Source organism: Sarcophilus harrisii, chromosome 2, assembly GCF_902635505.1.
Source record: "Sarcophilus harrisii chromosome 2, mSarHar1.11, whole genome shotgun sequence".
In the NCBI taxonomy this organism is placed as follows: Eukaryota; Metazoa; Chordata; class Mammalia; order Dasyuromorphia; family Dasyuridae; genus Sarcophilus; species Sarcophilus harrisii.
In genome coordinates this window covers 114,157,338-114,182,249 of record NC_045427.1, presented here as the reverse complement: position 1 = coordinate 114,182,249, position 24,912 = coordinate 114,157,338, and the positions used below count along the sequence as shown (strand labels likewise).

At 36.6% G+C, this 24,912-nt stretch overlaps 1 protein-coding gene across 13 annotated transcripts in view; it reads right to left on the bottom strand.

The window, feature by feature from the left end:
- AAK1 (AP2 associated kinase 1) overlaps nucleotides 1-24,912 on the bottom strand; it is a 242,795-nt gene that overhangs the window by 52,025 nt on the left and 165,858 nt on the right. For 12 of the 13 annotated variants that reach the window (XM_031950606.1, XM_031950605.1, XM_031950611.1 and 9 more), the window contains exons 11-13: nucleotides 22,632-22,786; nucleotides 16,013-16,344; nucleotides 1,939-2,171 (exon numbers count right to left, since the gene is read on the bottom strand). In XM_031950606.1, the coding sequence (XP_031806466.1) occupies nucleotides 1,939-2,171; nucleotides 16,013-16,344; nucleotides 22,632-22,786 (720 nt within the window). The remainder of the gene's footprint in view (nucleotides 1-1,938; nucleotides 2,172-16,012; nucleotides 16,345-22,631; nucleotides 22,787-24,912) is intronic. The other variant, XM_031950607.1, reaches the window with a different exon arrangement.

Here is a 24,912-nt window from a genome sequence, read left to right as displayed (position 1 = left end):
GGATGGTCTTAGTTACTGTTTTTCAACTCAAGATTCATTGTCAAATAACTTAATATTTATAGTCTTGTTGAAAGCATAACACACACATCTTCCAAAAACACCTCTGCTTTTATTTTTCTTTCCACCAAAACAAGTATCAATTCCTACTCTCTCTGCAAAATGCTCCATAATAAAATCTTTCCATTTATTCAGCTAAAACACCTCTTTCTATGTAAACTATAGTTTTATCCAAGATTCTTTCCAACTCCCACATTCTTCATGATCATGCCTATGTTAATAAAAATAATCATCATTTATATAGCATTTACAATCTATTAGACAAATATCTCAAATTTTTATTTCATTTGATGATCATAATAATTATTATACATTATCCATGGATGTTATCCATGGATAATATTATCTTTATTTTGCAGATAAAGAAGCAAAGGCAAACAGAGTTAAGTGACTTGTCCACATCTGATAAGTATCTAAGGCCAGATATTAACTCAGGTATTCCTGACTCCAAGGACCAGGACTTAACCTTCTTAGGCTAACTTAGGCTACTTAGCAGCTTTAGTGTTTGACCTCAGTAAAATGTAGCCTACTTAGAGTGATATATATAAATATATATATTATTCTTTTGGAAGTGCTCATGAAGATAATAAGGAACTGATGTTATTTATTTAAAATTGAAGAGAAGGCTATGCAGAGAAAATGATAACTGCCTGCAAATATTTGAGGGACTGTCACATAAAAGAGAGATGAGGATAGGGATCAGTTTTCCTTGGTCCTGGAGGTCACATTGGAGTAGAACTTGTATTTGGCCCAATCAAGGAAATCAAGGAGGTGATGCCATGATAGGCAAGTGAGTTGGATATGAGCAAGTGAAGGAAGTACATTATGCTCTTTATTCTGGCTACTTATTGTTCTTGCAATGTCCTTTCCTTTTATGGTTCATTTCTTGAATTTCTATTTTTAAAAAAATTTTCAGTAGTATTTCATTTTCCAAATACATGCAAAGATAGTCCAACAATCATTTTTGTAAGACTTTGTGCTCCAAATTTTTCTCCCTCCCTCCCTTACCTCTTCTATCCCCAAGACAGCAAGTAATCTGATATAGGTTAAGTATGCAAAATTCTTTTAAATATATTTCCATATTTGTCATGTTATGCAAGAAAAATCAGACCAAATGAGAAAAAACCAAAAAAACAAAAAAAGGGAAAATACCATGCTTTGATCCACACTCATTCTCCACAATTCTTTCTCTGGATGAGGAGACATTTTCTATTCCAAGTCTATTGGAATTGCCTTGAATCACTGCATTGTTATTCTGCTATTTTTAAAGCCAAACTCAAATAACACTTTGGACATGAAATCTAAGGTTACTAAATAATCTTCCTCTTCGGAATTGATGTAGTACTTTATTCTACTACTCTCTAATGTTTTTATCTTGCATTAGGCATTTTTGTTTATCTCTTATTTCTGCCAATAAATTGTAAGGTCTATGACAGCAAGGAATTACAGTTTTCTCTAAAAACAGTCTCTCTCAATGGAGTGCCCTGTATATAGTAAGGATTTTTTAGTTGTTGGGAAAAAATGATAATACTATTTTTCTTTCATTTTTTAAAAAAGATTTTAGTATAGAATTTTTTTATTATATAGTAAAGATTTTAAAAAATGTTTGTTGAAAGAATGAATGATGACTATTTCTTAAATTCAGTAAACTGAGTATTTCATAACTAGTTCAATATTGTCTGAAAAAATAAACATTCAGGTTATATATATATATATATATATATATATACACACACACACACACACACACACACACACACACACACACACTTTCAAGATGTTTGTAAAGAAATATGATATGCAAGGTGTATTTTAATTGGTTGAAAGTTTGACTCCCAAGCTCTGCTGGAAGAAAGAGAGAGAAAGAAAAGAAGCACGTACTTGGATTTATTGAGGCTTGCTTCAGCTGCAGCTGCCTGAAGCAACTGAGTAGACTGGCTGGCAGGAACTCCAAAAACCGCACTGTGGGTTACATCACTGAGGATTCTCCTGTGTCCAGCCCGCTGGGCTTTGGGGGATGATGGAGGAGTGAGAGATCCAAGCTTCTGCCCCTGGATGGCAGGGGGTGGAGTAGTCTGAGCCTTTGCTTGTTGTCTTATTGGTGCTTGCTTCTGCTAAGAAAAGAGAAGAGGAAGAAGAGGAAGAAAAGAAGAAAGAACAGTTTGAAAATTGACATAAGGACCTGAATAACCAATATTCCCTCTTTTTCCAATCCAAACTGGATAAATGGGCTCTGAAAATATCAAGTGAGGTGTGAAGAAGAATAGCTGATGACACATAAATGTGAACTCTCTCAAGAAACCTTCACAGAATAACTATGAATAATCAGTTAGTGTATTAGCAATTATTAAGCATCTACAATGGGCAAGGGGAGGCAGCAAAGTGGCTCAGTAGACAGAATATTGAGTCAGGAGTTCAAATTCAGCCTGTGACACTAGTTGTGTGAACCTGGACAAGTCACTCCTTTAAAAAAAATCATTTATTCCCACTTAATAGAATTTAATTTTCCCGTTACATGTAAAAATAGTTTTCAATGTTTATTTTTGTAAGACTTTGAATTTCAATTTTTTTCTCCCTTCCTCCTTTCTCCCTCCAAGATAACAAGCAATCTGATATGATTATACAAATACAATCATTTTAAACATATTTCCATATTAGTAATGTGAAAAAAAAATCAGAACAAAATGGAAAAACCACAAGAAAATAAAAACAACCAAAAAAGTAAAAATAGTATGCTTTGATTTGCATTCAGTCTCCACAGTTCATTCTCTGGATGTGGATGGCACTTTCCATCTCAAGTTTATTGGAATTATCTGGGATCACTGTATTATTGAGGCAGATACATACATGCTATGTCTATCACAGTCAATTATCATATGATGTTGCTGTTACTGTGTACAATGTTCTCCTGGTTCTGTTCACTTCACAAAACATCAGTTTATGTAAGTCTTTCCAAGATTTTCTGAAATCAGCCTGCTCATCATTTTTTATAGATCAATTATATTTCAATTCATTCACTCATATTCATATTCATATAATGTAACTTATTCAGCCATTCCTCAATTGATGGGCATCTCCTCAATTTTCAATACCTTGTCACCACAAAAAGTGCTCCTACAAATAATTTTCTACATGTTGGTCCTTTTCCTTTTTTTTATGTTCTTTGGAATACAGAACCAGTAGACACATTGCTGAATCAAAGAGCATAGCCTTTTGGGCAGAGATCCAAATTGTTCTCCAAAATTGTTGGATTAGTTCACAATACCACCAATAGTACCTTAGTGCACGACAAGTCATTTAACCTGGTTTGCCTCAGTTTTTCTTCTTTAAATGAGCTTGAGAACTCTGTCAGTATCCTTGCCAAGGAAATACCATATGAAGTCATGAAAAATCAGCCACGATTGAAGAACAACATTCTGTGGCTCAAATATAAGAAATTTAGGTTAACTAAGAAATAAAAACTTAGAGCCACAGGCTTGCAAATGACCATATCACAAATAGGGGCTTGTGTTTTTCTCTGAAGTCCCATCACCTTCCATGAAATAGATGTGTAATCGATATTTGTGTAGTTACTGAGTTTAATTTAAAACTGGGAGGGACCTTGAAGACCATCTAGCTCAACCCCATTTTAGAGATGAGGGAAACTGAGGACCAAAAAGGTTAAATCAAGTTCTATTTCATTTCAATAGCATTAAATACTTACTGTGAAATAGTCAATCAACAAGTATTCATTAAGTACCTACTATGTGCTAGGCAAAGGTCATTTTTGTTCTGTGTATCTCATTTTCCCTCTTCTACACAATGAAAACTGAGACTAAACTATATCTAAGTTTCTTCATGAACCTATGATTTTCTTTTGAGTACCTTGAAGTAGCTTATGAATTTTATCTAGCTTACCTTTATCTATTCTCCCTGGTTTAATCACTGGTCATCTAGATGAGCCCATTATCATTCATGAGCTTTTCTCCATTCTATTTCACCATGTTTGATATGAGGAATTGAGCTAGGGGGTAGGTTATGTCCAGACAAGAGATTTCTTGAAGTATTTTTATCCTATTTTAGAGCCCAGAATTAAAATCCTCCATTAAAATTCTCATCATATTATAAGATCATCAAGAATTGTGCTAGCACGGTGTACATAAACCTTGGCTGGTGCTCACATATTAGATTATGTATCTAACCTCTGAGGACCCCAATTTAAGTGTGAAAAGATCTCCAAGTTGTGCCCACCCTTCATCCCCACTTGGTGATCCTTTTTAAATATAAAACTTGAAGATCCATCTCCTAAGGCACAGGAAGATTGTGATCTGCTCTAGGGAGTGGCCACACCAAAGAAATCATGACTACTTTTACATAGCAAGAACGGTAGAAGAAGAGGGGGTCTTTGAGATCATCTAGCTCACCTCTCTCATTTTGGAGAGGAGAAAGCTGAGCCTCAGAGAGATTCTGTGACTCTGTCCAGGTTCCAGAGCTAATTAGCAGCACAGCTGAGACTAGATACTCTTTCGACCGTTTTTTCCTCGGTTCCAAATTGCCTCTTACAGATGAGGAAACCTAAAGGTGAAGTGATTTGCTCCAAATCACAAAATTAATTAGTGGAAGAACTGAGAATATTGACGATGATGATGATACTGTTGGGTTTTAAGATTAATAAAGTGCTTTCTACAAAATAACCCTATAAAGCATATAGTACAGGTATTGTCATTTTATACTTGAGGAAACTCAAGTTTGGTGACATTATATAATAGGTCCAAGGTCATATAGTTAGTACCAGAGCCAGGCCTAGAATTGGGTCACTAAAGCTCTTTCCAATCTACTTCCTATGATTTGATTAAGGCTACTAAATGTCAAATGTCAAAAGTCAAAAATTATGGCCTTTCCAAATTCTGATTTGATAATCTCATTAATGGTTAGTACTAATGTCTTCTATATTCTTAAATGCATTTGCTTCTTAAATGCATTCATAAGAAGATGGGTAATGGGCATGATTTTCAGGGATCACTAAGAAAACCACTGTCCAGAACTGGAAGGAGCTTGGAGTTTGCACACAGACCATCCTTTTTTTAAAAACCTTCTTCCTCTCTTCCTTTTTCACTTCCTTACTCAAAATTAAGTCAGTATTCAAAGTAATGCTTGTCCCCAGGCAAATAGGAATATGGAAGAGGTTTGCAATTCATTCCTAACATCATTGTAGCAGAAACATGAAGAGATATAAAGATCTGTGATCAATGAAGCTGACAGAGGAGTGCAATGGTGTAGTCAAAGGGACTTGACATCCAAGGCAAAGACAAAGACATGATTCACTGAGGATGAAGCTAGACTAGGGTGGGAGGCAGCCCATTTTATGAAGTTTGGAACACGAAGTCAGAGGACTGGGTTTGAAATCCCAACTTTTACTTATATGTGTCCATGAGCTAGAACCTCCTTTTTCTAAAGACTTTAGTTTCTTCATCTATATAATAATATTTACCACTGAGCTGATATGAAGAAAGTACCTCATAAAATTTAAATTGCTATGGACACATTTTATTATTGTTGTTAAAACAACATAAGGTCTTTGACGATTGATCTTAGAATAGAACTAATATACATGTACAGTCTTGAAGCTGACAAGGGTTTTTATTTGTGAACGGGAAGACATTTGAAAAATGGCAATAGATGAGCAACAAGGATTGGTAGATGGGAGTGTAGAGAGAAGAGAGGGAAGGGAATGAGCATTTATTAAGTGCCTACTATCTGCCAGACACTATGATAAGTTGCAAATATTATTTTATTTGAAAAAAAAAACACAAAACTACACAAGAGAAAAAGCACAAGCCAGAAAGAAGTTAAAAGTAGTTGATGGGGAAAGAGCTGGTCTGAGGATCTCTTTAATGACAGCTTCAACATGGTGACTCTAGCTTTTAATAGAATCATAGAATATTATTATTTTTGCAAGAATTTTCTGTCAAGATACACAGAAGAAAGAGTTCTTGGAGCAGAGACATAAATAAGACTTACTGGATGTCTGTGTGTGTGTGTGTGTGTGTGTGTGTGTGTGTGTGTAAGAGTGAGGAGGAATTCTCCCAGAGTAGTCCATAAAAATGCCAAACAATCAAGATGACCCAATGGTACCCATCAGGAAAGTACTATGATACCATAGTCAGGATGGAAGAGAACCTGCTCCATAAAGCTTGAATTGGCAGGAAATGCCAATAATGACAATACTATATTGTTGTACAATGTCATACAATAATAATGACAAACAAAAGAGATGAAATAGCCCTTTCAATACCTGTTTGAATGGTGGCTGTAGACTGGCCTTGGGAGGGTTATGATCCTAGAAAGGGGAAGAAAGAGGAATGGGTCTAGTGGTGAACAAGAAATCCTTAACTTCTGGAGATTGGAGCGGATATGGATTTCTGCTGTGCAATGCAATTTAGTCATTTTGCAATGCACTACAACCTGCTCACCAGAGATTCTAGCCAGGGCTGTGTAAGCCAATAAATTAGGTAAATTTAGGTTTTCTTTTATTTCCAGGGAAGTGCCATGTGGAGTAACACAGACTGATTGTGATTTGATTGGGCCAAATGGTCAACTTTACACAAGAACTATGTTACAGAGCTTATTAGCTGTTCTGATGGACAGACTCACAAAAGAGATCGAGAGGATGGGTTGGGATTGAATTCTTTTAGAACCTGAGCAAGTCATAGCAAGAAGAAAAGAACTAGACTAGCCTGATCCCTCACACCTACTGTGAGAAGCAATTCATCAGTAATAGATTCTGGTATCCAATGGATATAGGATGCAGAGAAATAAAAAATAGTTATTATGACTCAAGCCCTGCTGAGTCTCTTCTGTAAATGGGATGTTTAATCAATAAATACTTATTAAAATGTAGGGCACTGTGCTAGATACTGGGAATAGGAAAAGAAATGAAAAAAAATATAAACAGTTTCTGTCCTCATGGAGCTTATATTCTGCTCTAAGGGGAAAGAAGATATAGCTTCTTGGGGAAAATTCCCTGTAATATCAACTTCTATCACAGCCTGGTTTTCATTGTTGAGGAGATAGAACTTTCAGAGATCCCAGGAATCAACAAGGAAATCTACATTGGTTAAATTGGGAGGTATACCTATAGCATGAGATTTCCAAAGAAAGCCAGTTGAACAAAGGAATTGCAAGGAGTGCTAGAATACCTGGTTGGACTCCTGGGTTTACCAAGCAAGTATATAGGAAAATATTTTAGAATAAACTTTTTCTACTCATGATCCCTTTTTGTCCAAGAAATTTTTACTGACTCTGAGTGTATAGGTATGTACAACAGGTATACAAATAAAACATTTACTGGTAATAAATCATAATTTAGCTACCCCCAAAGTTACAAGACCTCATATGGGGTTGTGAAACACAGTTTAAGATGCTGGGCTTTAAATATCATTAGCCTATGTGCTATGTCCCCCTTGTACTCCAGAGAGAAGGTTCCTATATAATGCTATCTGGTCATATATACTCCTCTATAGTAATCTGGCTGCTAGGTAAAAGACTGCTTTCTCTATAGCTCATGGTCATGCAATGTAGGATCAATAAATTGGTGAGGTAAATCTGCCATTTTCTGATTCTGTATCTATAAATCAGTTCTTAGAAAGACATTTTCTTTATCAATAAAAAAATCTGCTCATTCCCATATTTTTCCAGGAAGACTACATGCTTTGCTAAGGAAAGGGTGAAGGCACTGAATATATTATTGAACACTAATCTCTTTCAAAGCAATTTAGTTCAGTACTTTAAAGATCCATAGTTTCATCAGCATAGTTACTCCTCCCACCTATGTAGAATCCAAACACACACTTATGAAGATATCCTTTGTGAATTGTCTCCCTAGGCCCACCCTAATAATACATCTCTCAGAACTTGGTGAATCTTGTTTCCAGAAGACAGAAACACAGTCCATCCTTGAAGCTGTTCCAATGAGGATCTATAGCTCTGTTGGCAGATTTTGTAAGAGTCCAGGATCATCTACATACTACAATGAGGCACCAGAGAAGGACTCTATAGAATTTAGAAACAACAGGAGATGTGAAGGGTGCAAATCATTTAACCCCAACTGTCTCACTAAATAAATGAATGAATGAATAAAAACAATTTAAAGACAGGTATTCCTTTTAGCTCATGACCACTCCTCCTTTTTATGAGTTAAGACTTTTAATAAGAGGGAGACAGTAGAGTTCTATATTAAAAGAACTTTTCATAGTTTATATCAAGGGTTTTAGAATTAGAACAATGAATCAAACTGTCAACACATCATTCTAGCTATGAGAGTTATTCCTAAAAAGGCTTCCTTAAGCTAGTTAATCTTGTTCCTGCAGTAAGAAGTCTCATTAATTTCCACATACTACAGAGCATAGACATTCCTGGCCTTGACCCCAGTTTTGGGGCCCATTTTATTCCACAATTCTCAGTCTACCATTTATAGTCATATGACTCCATCTTCCATTCCTGACAGCCTTTTACTCTTTCAATTTGGAAGGTTAGGAAACCTAGATTCAAATCCCATATTTTTCTTTACTAGCTGTGACCATAAAAATTATACCACCTCTGGGAGACTTAATTTTCTTAAATGAGAACATCAAGTTGTTGAGAGGGAATACTTTGCAATCATTATAAAGTTATAATTCAGTGAAAAATCCTTTATGCTAAATTATCTCTTCATTTTCTCCTTATCCTTTTTTCCTGGACCAGAAGCTTCATTTAACCTACTTCAATCTTAATTACTAATTCTAAACCAAGATGATGATGATGATAATGATACCTAACATTTTTATGTAGGACTTTAAGATTTGCAAACGTTATCTAACTCATTTTTTCACTCATACAAGTGCTTAGGAGGCAGGCACTATCATTATCATCATTTACCAGATGAAGAAACATATTGAGGAAGGCAAAAACTTGTCAGAATGACACAGCTAGGAAATAAGTCTCTGAGATAGAATTTTAATTCAAGCCTTGCTGATTCCAAATCCAGCACTCTAGTCACATCACCATTAGCTGCCCTATTCTTTTTGAAAATAAAGTTTTCAAGTATTCTGAGTCACCATTGTGGGGATAGGAGGGAGTTTGTTAGAATACATTTTGATAAGGAGGGCACCAAAAGACCTCTTTTGAGATGGCAGGGTAGGTAAATGAGAATTTACTGCAAATGCTCAGATTAGATAGTTGCTAAAGTCCTCAATTTACTGAGGCAGAAAGTAAGACTCAGAGATGTACAAGGGATTGTCCAAGGTTATGCAAATTTATTACTTGCATTGCATGCAGATCCAGTGTTCAACCCCCAGGCCCTCTCCATACAAAGCCAATGCACTATGCCCTCTATCTTCTTCAGCACTATGATGCTTAGATACTTTTTTGGATAGGATTTCTATCAAAGAGCTGAGCCTACAGAAACTGAAATGCTCCATTCTGAAAGGTCACATGCTTGTTAAGTTGACATCAGGTAACTACTGAGGCAAGGAGAAAAACCATTTCCAGCACAGTGTCAAGACTCATGTATCTCAAGAAAAAAAAAAGAGGTCCCCTTAAAACAATAGGCTATCTTTCCTGAAGAGGAATACTAGTTGTTTACTGAAGTCTTCATTTCCAAATGGAAATGTTAACAGAGGCAATAGGATCACCTTGCTATTTCACTTGCAGGAGGATTCTAAATTTGGGGTTAGAGAATCTTGGGCTTGAGTACCATTTCTTCCACTTATACTAGCTATGTGACTTGAGACATACATGACTTCAAGCCTGTTTCTGCCCTGTGAAATGATGCGATTACTTATCTTGTTTGCCCTATCTTAAGGGTTTGTTGTGAAAAAAGCTCTCAAACTAGGGGATGCTGTGGAAATGTAAGCCATTACAGTGAAATATGAGTCATCCCCTTTCTCTTATGTCTCCTCTTAGAAGCCCTTTACTCCCTGAAGACCCTACCTCAAAAGCCTACATAACATTCTGCTTCTCAAATGGAACCATAAGAAGAGCAACGGCTATTACCTCTCTAAAGGAGGGCACCTGCCTCAGCCGTAAGGACAACCAGAATCACTGGGGGTGTGAGAGTACACAGCCCAGGTCTCCCAACTCCCAGTCCAGATCATCTTCCACTCAGCGGACAGTTCTGCCTCTCTTGTCTTTCCCCTAGCTCCCACTGCACATTGCTTCCTCTTCTGCCTTTGTTTCTCAGTCCAAGTCGAGTTTTACCAAGAGCTCCTGGGCAGGGGCTGGCTGTTGGGCTGTTGGGCCGGTTGCACCTGTGGCTGGGGTTGGGAGGGAGCCTGTTCCTTCGGCCGTCCAGCTGCCACAACTGTCTTCTGCTGCAGTGCGGCCTGCTGAACTTTCAGCAGCTGCTGCTGTTGATAGACGTTCGACATCAGCAGCTGCTGGGGGGATTCCTTGGGGTCGCCCAGGCAACTGAGCAATTGCTGATTGCTGGGCTCCCTGCTGCATCATCTGGAACTGGGGGACCAGCAAGACAAGACAATGAGCAAAAGCTTGACCCTAGGACTATCCCCAAAGGAGACAAGCCTTAAATTACACCTAACCCTAATTCAGAGGGGCTGAAGTCCTGGGAAAGTATCTACTTGCAGCTAATTAGATAGTATGTAAAGAGACAGAGTAGGAAGAGAGCTTTCTCAATCATCTAGGCCATCTCTCTCATTTGACAGAAAAGGAAACAGTAGGATCAGACTAAAAAGCCTCTCTTGATCCCATATTGCCACTCAGATTAAATACAATAATCTGATTCCAGTTTACCTTTCTAGTCTTATTTCGCATCATTCCCCTTCACATATCCTATTTCACCAAACAAACATCACCTTCTCCATAAAGCCTTCCTCAATCTCCCTAGTTAAGTGTTCTCTCCTTCCTCATATTTCTTCCACACTATTTCCCCCCCTATATTCAGAGTTTAAGTGCTGGCCCACTCCAGGGCTCACTTAACCCCAGTGTCCTGTGTGTGGTGGGCAATTAATAAATGTTTGTTGAATTGACGGGACTTGTCTCCAGGGAAAAATAAACTGACCAGGCTTCAAACTCAGAATTCAAATTTCTGATTCTAAGTCCAATACTTTTTCCAATGTACAATGGGATCAGACTTAAGGCCACGGCTTGCATTGGTAGCCTCAATGAATTATTATTAATTATTAAATTATTATTAAAAACAACACAACACAAACCCTTATTAAGTGCAACTTTGGTGCTTCTCTGGGGCATGGAAACAATTCTAGGTTCTTGGGGATCTATGGTAACAAAACACAAGATTTGACAAGTCTTATTAAGATGGAAAGAATCTGAGGATGGCCCAATTATGAACTGTATGTCTACCATTTGAAAATTAGTGGTGTCAAGCTGAAGGAGCTGGTCAATAAGGGATGAATTATGAAGCTACATTCAAAGAAGACTCCAAAAAAAGCCTGCAGAGATTGCCTAGAGATACAAATTACAACTTCTTCAAATACTAAAATAACAACAACAATGGCAACTTATGCTTGGAAAATACTGAGTGCTATTCAAAAGATTTTCAGTGCTTATTTCAATTTATCCTCATTTTAACTGCACTACAAGTCCTGCCTGTCATAGGACAAATCAAGAAATTGAATCACTAAAGTTCGATGATATGTCTGCCTAAGAACACAGAGCTAAATAAAGGCAGAGCCAGATTAAAATTCCTGTCACTGAATTCACAGTGTGAAGCTCTTTCTACACTTAATGGGAAGTAATCGAGAATGAGCATTATTCTATCTATGCATCTCCATCCCCATCATGAGGGAAACTATGCACTTCACCACTCTCAGCTTTATGTAGCAGCCTAACCTAGTCCTTGAAATGATTCTTCTTTACTATCAAGCCCATTCCATAAACATTTCAACCCTCATTACAATGACTGAAGGCAGCCAAGTGTTATATTAGACAGAAAGCTGGATCTGGATTCTGGAAGTTCTGAGTTCAAATGTAGCCCCAGACATATAACTTAATTTCTGTCTGCCTCAATTTTCTCCTCTGTAAAATGCAAGTAATAATAGCACCTAAACCCCAGAGGTGTGTGTGGATAATCTGAGACAATTATTTATAAAGTACTTTGCAAACCTTAAAATGCTATATAAATACTGTTATCATTATCATCTTGACAGATGAGACCTGAAACTTAGGTAAATGAAACTAAAATATAAAACTAAATCAAACTCAGGGCCCAGGAACTAGGCAACCACTGAAAACATATTGGGATTGTAAACTGGGAATGAGGGTATAGAGATGAGGGATAAAGGATGATGAAATTTTTATCACTGAATAATAATTACTCCCTTTAACAAATATAAAGTATTTTCTGTAGAATAAGTGAGTGCAAATGTCATGCCAATTTCATAGGAGAGACAGATAAAGAAATCTTGGCAGGGCCTGGAAAAATTTATATGAACTGATGCTGAGTGAAACAAGCAGAACCAGAAATACATTGTACATAATAATAGCAGCAATGTGCGATGATCAACTATGAAAGGCTTGGTTCTTATTGGTTCAGTGATCTAAAGGAATCCCAATAAACTTTGAACAAAAAATGCCATCTGCATCCAGAAAAAGAACTATGGAGACAATATAAATCAATACATGCTATATTTACTTCTTTTCCCCATTTTTTTTTCTCTCTCCCATGGTTGTTCCCTTTTAGTCTGATTTTTCTCTCCCAACATTATTCATAGAGCAATGTGTGTTAAAAATAAATAAAAAATTAAAAAAAGATTATCCATCGCACTAAAAAGTAAAAAAAAAAAAAAAAACAAAAAACAAAAACAGAGATCTTAGCAGGTCCTCAGCTAATAAGAGAAGTTGGGACTTGAAACCAAGTTTCCTAAATCAAAGGTTAAAAAGCAAGGTAGTGGTAGAAATGGATTGTGAAGACAAATGAATATGGTTGATACATAGTGAGTTATGGAACAAAATAGACTTCAGACAAGGTCAAGAAGAACCACCCTCTGGAGGACCAATAGGATTCTCACACAATGGAGAGGTGGGTAGAAGGGACATCAGGAATGTGATGCCATGACACACAAGTGAATTTGATTTAAGTGAGGAAGGTCACCTGCCTTACTTTCTTCTCCAGAACCATCTGGCTTCAGTGGCCAAATATAGATCAGGCTGACTGGAGACAGCCCTGGATGTAGTGCAAGGGAGGGTAATCTGTTTTTAAAGGAAGCTTTCTCAACAGTAACTCATCTTGGGGAAGATTTGAAAACAGTTTATTGATGAGATTAAATATCTTGTTTTTCCCCATCACCAGGAAACCAACCACTCAAAATGGGAAGCTCAGAAAATAATCTTTAAGTTGGGGATTTATCACTGATTATGAAAATTAAAAATAAAAAGCTCATTACTACAGAATTATGAAGATTACCAGGTGTAATGACAGGCTCACAAAGCAAATGGTATAAAGTATTATAAGCCTCAATTTACAATGGGGGAAAAGTTAAGTACAGAAAGGTTATATGACTTTTCCTGGCTGCACATCTAGAAAGTGCTAGAGATGGAGCATGAATCCAAATTTTAATTCCAAAGTCAGTGCTCTTTTTCCCCAAGCCAGACTGCCTCCCTTAAAGATTAAAAGGCATGCTGAAATCCATTGTGATCTCTACCACTTCTGATTTCATATATATATATATATATATATATAAATAAAAAAAAAAAAAAAAAATATATATATATATTCCCCCCCCCCCCCCCCATAGCACAGTAGGCAGAACTCTGATTTGCTTTGTATCTTAAGATCTTCCTTCATCATGTCACATTTTCTCGGTAGGATATAATAAAAAACATAAATAAAAGGTTGAACATCCCCACAAATTCTAAAAACAGGAGGGCTGATGAGTCAGAATGAGTCAATACATCTTCTTTGTTATTCAGAAAGCAGGTCCTGACCAGCTGACATGAAGATCTATTGTTTCTACTGGAGAAGTAACATTTACTATGCTAACCTATTGTGATGATAGCATCTCCCAGGACCATCCAAATCCTTTTACTTGGATTTATACATATTATAAATATTCTGGTGTTACTGTCATGATCCCAGATTTTCTTGGGAAGAAAAGAGGTTAACAAGTCAATATTCATATTTCAGTACATTTGGCAATGATATAACTCAATTCTCTAAATACCCATGGTTTCACCAAATAGAGATAGATGATTACACACTCTCTCTTCAACCTAATGGATATTCAAAAACTCCTGCAGCCCACTTCATCATCCTACAGATAATTTCAGGATGAAACTGTCAGCTAATCAGGTCCTCACGTGATAGCCATATAATTGATCCATACTAGGTAGGACCTGTTAGAGCCTATACTACCCTAGCATAGCCCAGATACAGCATAAAGTTACCTTCCAAGCCATCATGACTCATTGGAGAACTTTAGCAGATGGGCAAAGAGCTATGCTATTGTAAAATTTAAAACTGGAAATATTATGGATCAATCCTTCTCTAATGAATGGCTTAGAAATAACTAATTCTGAAACACTGTGTGAAAATTAAAATTCAGCCCTAGGGTTGGGGAGAGGACTATGGTGACCCCAACAAGAAAATAATTCTAGTGTTTTTCCTCCATTAATTACTTTCCACTTATCCTATAGATGATTTTACATATATTTGTTCACATGCTGTCTCTCCCATTAGACTGTAAGCTACTTGAGGGCAGGGACTGCCTTTTGCCTTTTTTTTTAACCTTAGGACTCTGCACAGTGGCTGGGACATAGTAGGTACTTAATATTTATTGGTTAATGGGAAACAACTTGAAATACTAGGTTGGCCTTAGACGCACATTATGCCCCAGTAATCTGCCAAAATCAATTGTTTCTGAACTAAGTGGAGTGATGAAAGAATTGTGAAAGACAACCCCATCTTTCAAGGAACAGCTCAAGTTCTACTTCATCAAGTCTATGCTGGTAATCACTACCTATAATAAATTTTCCCTAGAATATTTTACACAATTTGCCAAAATGGTGCTATTAACCCTTATATATCCCACCATTTTCTCTTGCTTGGCTTCCTGTGATACCCTTCCAATTATTCTCTCCAGGGATTGGATTTTTCCGTGTCCAAAATATCCTTTATTTTTCTACAATATGCCTCACTTCCTTTAAGAAAAAAGCTCATCTTCTATAAGACCATCAATATACTTCTCTATTTTGTATACATGTGTATACATGTATTTATTTACTAATGATATCTTATACTTATATACATAAGCATATACTTAAATCCAGTATTATATCCTGTATTTTTATGTGTGCATAACCAGATACTCCTCTATTAAAATATAAACATGCAATTAAGAATTATTTTATTCTTTAGACTTATATCCCAGCACTTAGCAGGGTGCTTGGCCCATATTAAATGCTTAATAAATGCTTACAGATTGATTGAAAATATGTTTTATCTGTTCAGTGAAATTACAAAGCCCTTGAGCAGAAGGAGAGTTGTATATTTCTGTATTTCTTACAGTGTCTAATATAAAACTGAGTAGAAAACAATTCAGTAAAAATGTCTTGACAGCCTGAAATCAAGGGACAAGTTTATGTATATGCTTTATTAAATGTGATATGATTGAGAAGATATAGTGAATACTCTACTGAGAAGATATAGTTAATCCCCAAAAGGACAATTCAGAGACCAGTGACGAGGTGAGTGAAGAGTAGCCATCTATGTTAGACATTGGACTTTTTCTTCTTACTGCTAGGTTCCATCAACTGCCAGAAGTCAGTCTAACGCATTAGAGCCAAGGGATACAGCCTGGATCTGGATTCTATACCAAACCTGTCTCTGGAGTGATAAGGGTCTTCATGAGACTGAGCCAGGTATTTGGTCTGTCTTAGCAAAATCTATCTCTTTTTGCACTAAAGCCACCAGAAATCTCTGGTACCCATTGCAAATGGTCCATTTGACAACTGCTCCTCTTACCTGCTGAGCTGGTGCCAGCTGCTGCTGCTGCTGCTGCTGTTGCTGTGACTGTGGCTGTTGCTGCTGGTAAAAGGTGGCTTGTTGCTGCTGCTGCTGTTGTTGTTGCTGCTGCTGTTGCTGCTGCTGCTTGAGGAATAGATGCTGCTGGTGCTGGGGTGTGGCCTGGGCTTGAGCAGGTAAAACCTGGGCCTGAGTGGAAGGTGTCTGCTGTGGAGTGGGTGGAGCCTGTGGCTGCTTGGCTGGAGCCTGTGGGATTGGCTGACTAATTGGAGGCTGGGGCTTTGGTTGAGGGGCATTGGCAGGGAGGCCAGCTGGAACACTTGGTCCTACAACTAAAAATAAATAAATAAATAATTAGGGCACAAATCCTCCTCTGGATAAAATGACCATCCTTGTTTATAAGATATCAGAACAAAGGGATAACAAGTGCCAGTCACATTGTGACTGAATGCATAAGGACCTAGGACCCTGCCCCTGCATTCTGAATAATATTAATAGCAATGACAAGAGTTGAGATTTATAGAGTATTTTAAGGTTCTCTAAGCTTTATGATAATGATAAAAGCTGAAATTTAAAGAATATTTTAGGGTTTGCAAATGCTTTATATACATTTATCTCAAGTGAGCCTCAGAACAATCTTACAAGGTATTGCCTCCAAATTTCAGATCAAGGGACTCAGATTCAAAGAATTTCAGTGAAACCCCACCATGACATAATGGGTAAGGGTCAGATATGAGATTTGAAACCAGGTCTCTCAACTCCAATTATTTTTATAAAAGACAATAAATAGGCTATAAATACAAACTGGGTTAGAACTACCTATTCACAGTGATTTTCTAAGTCAATATGTAGCCAGATCATTATGTACAATTCAGTAGACCTGATTTCTGTCTGAGTTTGATACCACTGTTATACTGAAAATATGGATCATGGACAATATTGAGCACTGCAAATGTTAGCTTTTCAAAAACAGAGTAGTCTTAGCGGGCACTATGGGACATAGGGTTTTTTTTTTGGGGGGGAAGAAGGGAGGGAGACACATAGTTTTTAATAACAACCAGGAACAAAGTCAACATAGATCTATTCATAAGGGATTACATATGTGTCCAGAACTTTGTGCAACTTGAATATAGCAACAGGAAATGATGCTAGTCCATGCCTTGCCATTTTCCAGTATGTTATACTGAACTACTGGTCATTAATAATAATAAATAAGAATAAAGAATACCTAGGAATTCCAAACTATAGGGAACATGCTAGGTGAGGAAATTGACAAATGGAGAAACTGTGGCACATCAATGCAGTGTTAATAGAGTTTATTTTTACTGGTTTATTCTTTTTGAAAAAGAATTTGAGAAGACTAGAAGGGAAGCAATAAACTGGGAAAACATTTTTACATCCAAAGGATCTGATAAAGCCCTCTACAATACATAGAGAATTGATTCAAATTTATAATAGTTTAAACCACTTCCAATTGATAAATGGTCAAAGGATATGAATAGAAAATTTTCAGATGAAGAAATTGAAATTATTTGTAGTCACATGAAAAGGTGTTCCAAGTCGTTATTGATTAGAAAAATGCAAATTAAGAGAACTCTGAGATACCACTACACACCTTTCAGATTGGCTAAGATGACCAGAAAAGATAACAACAGTGGTTCTCAAAATATGGTCTAGAGAATCCTGGGGATCTCTGAAACCCTTTTAGAGGGTCTACAAATTCAAATAGTTTTTATTTCCAATATGGTAAATATCTATAAATATAACCCAGATAAACAAAAATGCTTTGGAGAGATCCTCAATAATTTTTAATAGGATAAATATACTGAAAACAAAAGTTGGAGGGAATGTGGGAAAACTGGGGTACTGATACATTGTTAGTGGAACTGTGAATGGATGGATGTGGCTCTCTTCAACAATGAAAGGATTCAAACCAATTCTACTTGTTCAGTGATGAAGAGAGTCGTCTACACCCAGAGAGAGAATCATAGGAACAGAGTGTGGACCACAACATAGCATTTTCTCTCTGTTGTAATTTGCTAGCATTTTTTCTTTCTCAGTTTTTTTTCCCTTCCTTATTGATCAGATTTTTCTTGTGCAGCAAGGTAACTGTACAAATATGTATATATATTGGATTTAACATATATTGGACTATCTGCCAAATAGAGGAGAGGGTGGTGGGAAGAAGGGTAAAATTTGAAACAAAAGGTTTTGCAAAGATCAATGTTGGAAAAATTACCCATGCATATGCTTGTAAATAAAAAAAATAATAAAATAAAAAGGGAAAACAATTTGAAACTTTGTCCAAAAAGTTATTAAACTATATATACCTCTTTTACCTAAGAATACTGCTACTATGTCTATACTTCAAAGAGATCAAAGAAAGAGGAAAAGGATATATAAGAATATTTATTAACAGCTCTTTTTTGTGGCAGTAAAGAATTGAAAACTGAAGAGATACTCATCAATTGGGGATTGGCCTAAAAAGTTGTCTGGTATATTAATATAATAGCACACTACTATGTTGTAACAAATTATGAAGGATACAGTTTCAAAGAAATCTGGAAAGACTTGTGTAAAATGATGCAAAATGAAATGAGCAGAGTAAGGAAAACAAATTTTTACAATAGCAATAGTGTAAAGACAAATAACTGAGATACTTAGGAAATCTGATGAACAACCACATTTTGGAAGGCTAATGTTGAAACATGCTCTCACATGATAATAGATAAGTGATAAACATAGAATACAGATTGAGACACATTGCTTTTGTTATATGGCTAATGTTTTGCATGACTATACATTTGTATGTATGATGAATTTTGCTTTTCTTGCTTTCTAAATGGGAGATGGTGAAGGGAGGGTTAGGAAGCAGAGAATTTAGATCCAAAAATAAAATAAAACAATTTTTAAAAAAATAGCAGACTGAGGGATGCAAACATCTCTCATATACAAGTTAATATTGAAATTCATCATCCTCAGAAATGAAAATTAAGACAACTCTGAGGTACCATTCCATATCTATTTGACTGGCTAAAAATAACAGGAAAAGATAATGATAAATATTTAAAGGCATGTGAGGAAATTGGGGCACTAATACATTGTTGGTGGAGTTGTGAAATGATCCAACCACTCTGGATAACAATTTGGAATCATGCCTAAAACTGTGCATACCCTTTGATCCAGCATTATCACTACTGGGCCCATATCCCAAAAAGATCATAAAAAAGGGAAAAGGACTCTCATATCAAAAATGTTTGGAGCAGCTCTTTTTGGAAATTGAGAGGATGTCCATCAACTGAAGACTGACTGAATAAGTTATGGTCTATGAATATAATGAAATCTTATTGTTTTATAAGAAATGATGAGCACGCTCATTTCAGAAAAGTCTGGAAAGATTTACATGAATTGATGCTGAGGAAAGTGAGCATAACCAGGATAACACTGTACACAGTGACAAGATTATGTTATAACATATTAACATATTATGTTATATTATTATTACCTATGACAGAGTTAGCTCTTCTCGGCAATGTGGTGATCCAAGACAATTCTTACATCTTTAGAGTGGAAAACGCTATCTACATCCGGAGAGAACTAAGGAGACTGAATGGGGTATATGCCTGATGACCAGCACTCATTTCTATTGATTCTTTTGGGTAATAAATGATACATCCAAAATGAAGTTGCAAATAATCTGATTCTTAGAGAAACAGATGGAAATATATGTCTCTGAGACATCTATTCAAGAAAGTATATATTTCTAGAGATCAGTTCATCTGAAACCAAAAATGGAGGGGTAAAGAAAAGAATGCCCACATATAGTTGTTAAATCAAATACCATGACATAAGAAAAAATAGCATTTGAGATGTTTTTATTAGAAAAAAGGAAGAAAGAGGGTTAGAAATAATATGTATGGACTCAAATCAACATAGCTAAGTCCCAATTAATGTAAAAGTGTCCTGTGAAGTGATTACATGTATTTGAATTATTTGAATTAATACTATTTAAAGTCATCATTATGTAAAATGTAGTTAAGTCCAGGCCAATGAAAATATACAATATGAATTTAAATAATGTGACTTCATGGAATTCATTGTTCATATTAATTGGGAGTTTGCTGTGTATCAAAGTAAATAGGTCTTATATCGAGATGCATTATTCCATGATGCCTGAAATATAGTGATAGAAATGTGTACTATGCTCAAAAGGTACAAAGTAGCTAGAAAGGATAGATGAATATTTAACAGAAGAAATAAGAAATGATATAAAGAAGTGATTTTATGAATAGAGTGTGTTACAGACTGCTTGGCCAGATGGAGGAAATTAATAATGAACTTTAGGTACAGATCATAAAACTGATACAGAGGCTGGATATTTGTGAATTTAACCATGAAGACAAGAGTGTGCTGTCTGCTAAAAAAAAAAAACAAAAACAACCACTGAAAGTTCCTGACTGGCTTGACGATTCCTCTTAACATAGAGAAAGTAATGGGACTTGATTATCTGAATCTCATTTTAACCAATAAATAAGGAAACAGAAACCCTCAAATACCACCATACTTGCCTACTATTATTCCTACATATGTCAGTCCATCTCCTAATTCCTTATCTTTGTATTGGCTTTCTCCCAAGCCTGGAATGGGCTCTTTAATTTCCATCTCTTAGAAACCCTGTTTTCTCTTAAGATTTAGCTCAACTACCTCTTCCTGCTTGAAGTCTTCCATTTCCCACAGCAGCTAATGTTTTCCTCTCCAAAGTTACCCTGTATCTAATTAACATGTGTTTTACATAAGCAGATGGTCATTTATCAAGGCATTTAAATAACTACACAATCTGGTCTTAACCTACCTCTCCTTTAAGAACTATTCTCCTTCAGGGACTCTCCAGTTCCAACCAAATCAGATTATTAATTTTCATCTCATTCTGTCTGTTCCCACCTCGCTGCATATGGGCAGGCTGTCTCCTGGATCTGGACCACAATATATCTACACCTGGAGTATTTAATTTGGTGTTCATGAACACTTTTTTCCTAATTAATAACTGTATTTTGATATAATTTTATGATCTTTATGTATTCTTTATGATCTTATGTATTTTGTGTTATGCACTTAAAAACATTCAGAAGATATCTATGACATAAAGAAGGTTAAGAATTCTTTCTCTCCACCTGCTTAAATCCCTGTCCTCTTCAACACTTCCTCCAGCCCAGGTGCTACCTCTGCTAATCACTATTCTGGCTTCTCCCAGCAGAACATGCACTCACCTTTGTCTAGGTCACACTGAAGGCTGCATCATATCATATTTGTATATTTGGCCTCCCTCCCTTACTATCTATCCCTCTACAAGTATAATCCTTAAGGGTACAGACCTTCATCTATCATCTTTCCAGCCCTAGCATTGAGCCCTGGATAGATTAGGTACTTCAAAAATAATGAGAAAGGTTTGGCCTCTTTAGGTATCCAAAAGATGCCTTAGTCTTTTTTCAGCAACATTGCTGCTATTTCTTACTTCATTGAGACATTTCAGTCATGTACAACATGATTCCACAACTTTGCTTTTCTTGGCAAAGATACTGGAGTGGTTTGCCATTTCCTTCTCCAGCTCATTCCTCAAGTGAGGAAACTGAGGCAAACAGAGTTAAGTGACTTGTCCAGGGTCACACAACCAGCACTAAATACTTTCAAATATGACACTTGCTTCTCAACTTCCCACCTGCTTGCTTTTGTACTTCATCACCTTCCATTTTTGGAATGTTGTCCTACCTCACTTCCACCTTTTATAATCTTTAGCATCATTTAAGACTCAACTCATTGAATAGAACAATGAACCTGGAGTCAGGAAGATTTAAATTCAATTACAGCCTCAGACACTATCTGTATGCCCTCAAGTAAATCTCTTTACCAATCTGTCTCAGTTTTCTTTCTGAAAAATGAAAGTAATAATGGCACCCACCTCCCAGAATTGCTGCAAAGAACAAATGAGATTATATTTGTAAAGTGATTTGCAAATCTTAAAATGTGATATGAAAGCTAACTATTAATTAGCTTGACCCCCATACATTCTAGTACCTTCTCTAAAGTTACTAGGTATCTTGCCTATATAATTACATGTTGTGCCCCCATTTGAATGTAAGCTTCTTGAGGACAGGAACTATTTTGTTTTGTTTTGTTTTTGCCACTTCTTTGTTTTCCTCAGTACTTAGACAGTGCCTAATGCACAGTGGGTACTTAATAAATGCTTCTTGATTTTTAAAAAGCATTAATAGAATCTCAGGACTTAGAATGAGGAAACTGGACACCAGAGATGGTAAATAATGTATGCCCAAATTTACTCAAATAGTAAGTGTAAGTTCAGAGAGTACAGAGAGAAAAAAACAAGTTATGATATTAAATAAAGCCAGTCTAGTACTCTTTGAAGTGTACCAGTGGGTGCATTCCCATCCCCTTGATCTCCAAGAAGTGACAATAGGAACAATATGATGCCATCAGACCTATTCTTAAAGCCTTAAAGTCTTCATTCTCCCTCCCAGTTTAGGCTTGACTCATCTGGTAAAACTTTGCTGCCCATGATGGTGACAAGGTAAATTAGGGCACTGTAGCTGACCAACTTCCTCACCTGTAGGTTGAGCTGGGGCTTGAACAGTGGGTCTCTTTCGAGGTGTCAAGGCTGGCTGGATAGGGAGAATTCCTGGGTTCGGTTGGGTCTGTCCAGCTTTTGGCCTTTGGCGAGGTGCAATTGACGTCTCTGTTGTAGGAATAGGATCCGTCAGCCTGTGAAAGTTTTTTAAAAATCAAGTTAAAAGTAGAAATTAAAGATGCATATTTGTGGAAGGGTGTTGAGAAAAGATTTTTCCTGTGATCAAAATGTCCAAACAGCTATTTGCCAATAATTCTATAGAAGACACCAGACTCCTTCTCCTTTGAGGCTGTAGACAGTCAACTAATAACTGACTAATAAAGTCTGGGTTTCTAGTTAGGTATTTTTAAACTAGCCCTTAAAATATAGAGATGACTGTGCTCACATGAGTTAAAGCAAGCAAATTCTCTATGAAAGAAAGAAACGAAGCTATCATGGATCTAATCCAGTGTTCTGGATGTCCCTGGGCATGGTGTTTTATGTAGTTCTCATGCAATCCAATGGAGGTTAAGTTTTAAGACCTAGCTTACACCAAGACTAGTGACAAAAGCATCCCTGACAACACTTTCTGAGTCCTTTTCCATCTTCTCAGGTGTGACTAAGAGGTCTCAGAACCTCTGACAAAATTAGACCATCTCAACTCCTGCCAAAACTTTCTGAAATCAAAGAGATTATTCAGGCCAGTTGCCATAAATAAGTCACAGACACAAAAATAAAGAATACCAATCTAATTACATCTACTGTCAGGCTGACAAGCAATGGAAATCAGACTTCTCTTTGGAGAAAAATAGGTCTCTCCATCAGCAGGTGAAGCTAGAGAAACAAAAGGATTGTCCAGGGAAAGGGCTTTGAGCCATTTCTGTGCATTTTTGCTCCTTTTGGAAAAGGCAGCACTCACGTCTCCCATTTAACTTGATACTAGCCACATGGCTTTGCTCCCAGAGGGCAGATGGGATCTTGTCAAAAATGCTTAATGCATAAGCTGTACTACAAGTCTGCCCTTTGGGTAGACATGTAGGAGAGGTGAAGGCAGAATGGATTGACTTAATATCAGTAGCTGGGCGTAGGCTGAGCTAATAATATGAATGCCTCCAATCTGCTTTTTTCTTCAATGTTCAAGTCTAAATGCTCCATCTTACATGATGTTTTTCTGCTTTCTCCAGTTGCTGGGGCCACTTCCTGACAATTACTTTGTACTTACTTTATCAATATGTTTTATTTACTTTTGAGGGTAGATGTTATTTACTTCAAGAGAATATAAGCTTCCTGAGGGCAAGGACTCTTGCCTTTATCTTTGAATCCCTAACCCTACCACAGTGCCTGGCACACAGAAAATATTTGCTGAAAATTTACTGAATGATTAACACAGCAGCCAAACCAAGAGTCCCACTTCTGACCTGTTTCTGAATACATGGGACCCCACTGTTATTTCTCATTGCTTTTAAGCTATGTAGCGAGCTGGTCCCCAAAATTTCAGAGAATAAAAATAACCATAGCTGTCATTTAGATAGTGCTTTAATGCTTGCAAAATGCTTCCCTACATTATTTTATTAACCTTGTAAAGTAGATAATACCAGTATTCTCCTCATGGGGAAGGGGGAAATGCTAAACATGATTTGCTTATATATCTAGTAAAAGTTACAAGTAGGGTTTTTGAGGACAGCAAATGGCACAGTGGATAGAGTACCAGTTCTAGAATCAGGAGAACCTGAGTTCAAAACTGACTTCAGACACTTGACACTTTCTAACTGTGTTGCTCTGGCAATTCAATTAACCCTAATTGCCTCACAAAAAGAAAAAAAAAATTTAAAAAAAATAAAAGGAGAGTTCAGACTTTTTCTCTTGGCTATCCAAGTCTAGTGTTCCTTACTTTGTGCTGCCTCTAAAGAAACTTTGGGAGGAAAAATTAAGAGAGAAAAAAGGAGAGAAAATAGGATGGTATAAAGCAAAAAACATAAAGCAGAATGCAGATCATTCAAGAGAACACTGGAGAGTAAAGGGAATAAGGGAGAAGACTCATCACTCACATTAAGATTGAAGAATAAGACACACGTGATTAGACAAAGGGCCAGAAGCACACTGAGGCATTTGGAGACACCATCTGGCTACTGTGCATCTTTATGTGCCCACAACTAATTCTGGGGCCCCATTAATATAAGGTTCCACATGGCTCTGTGTGGGACTAAGAAAAAAGCAAGTTCGTGCAAACAATTGGAATTCTGTTACTTTATTATTTGGTCTTAACAAGGAGAAATGAAGA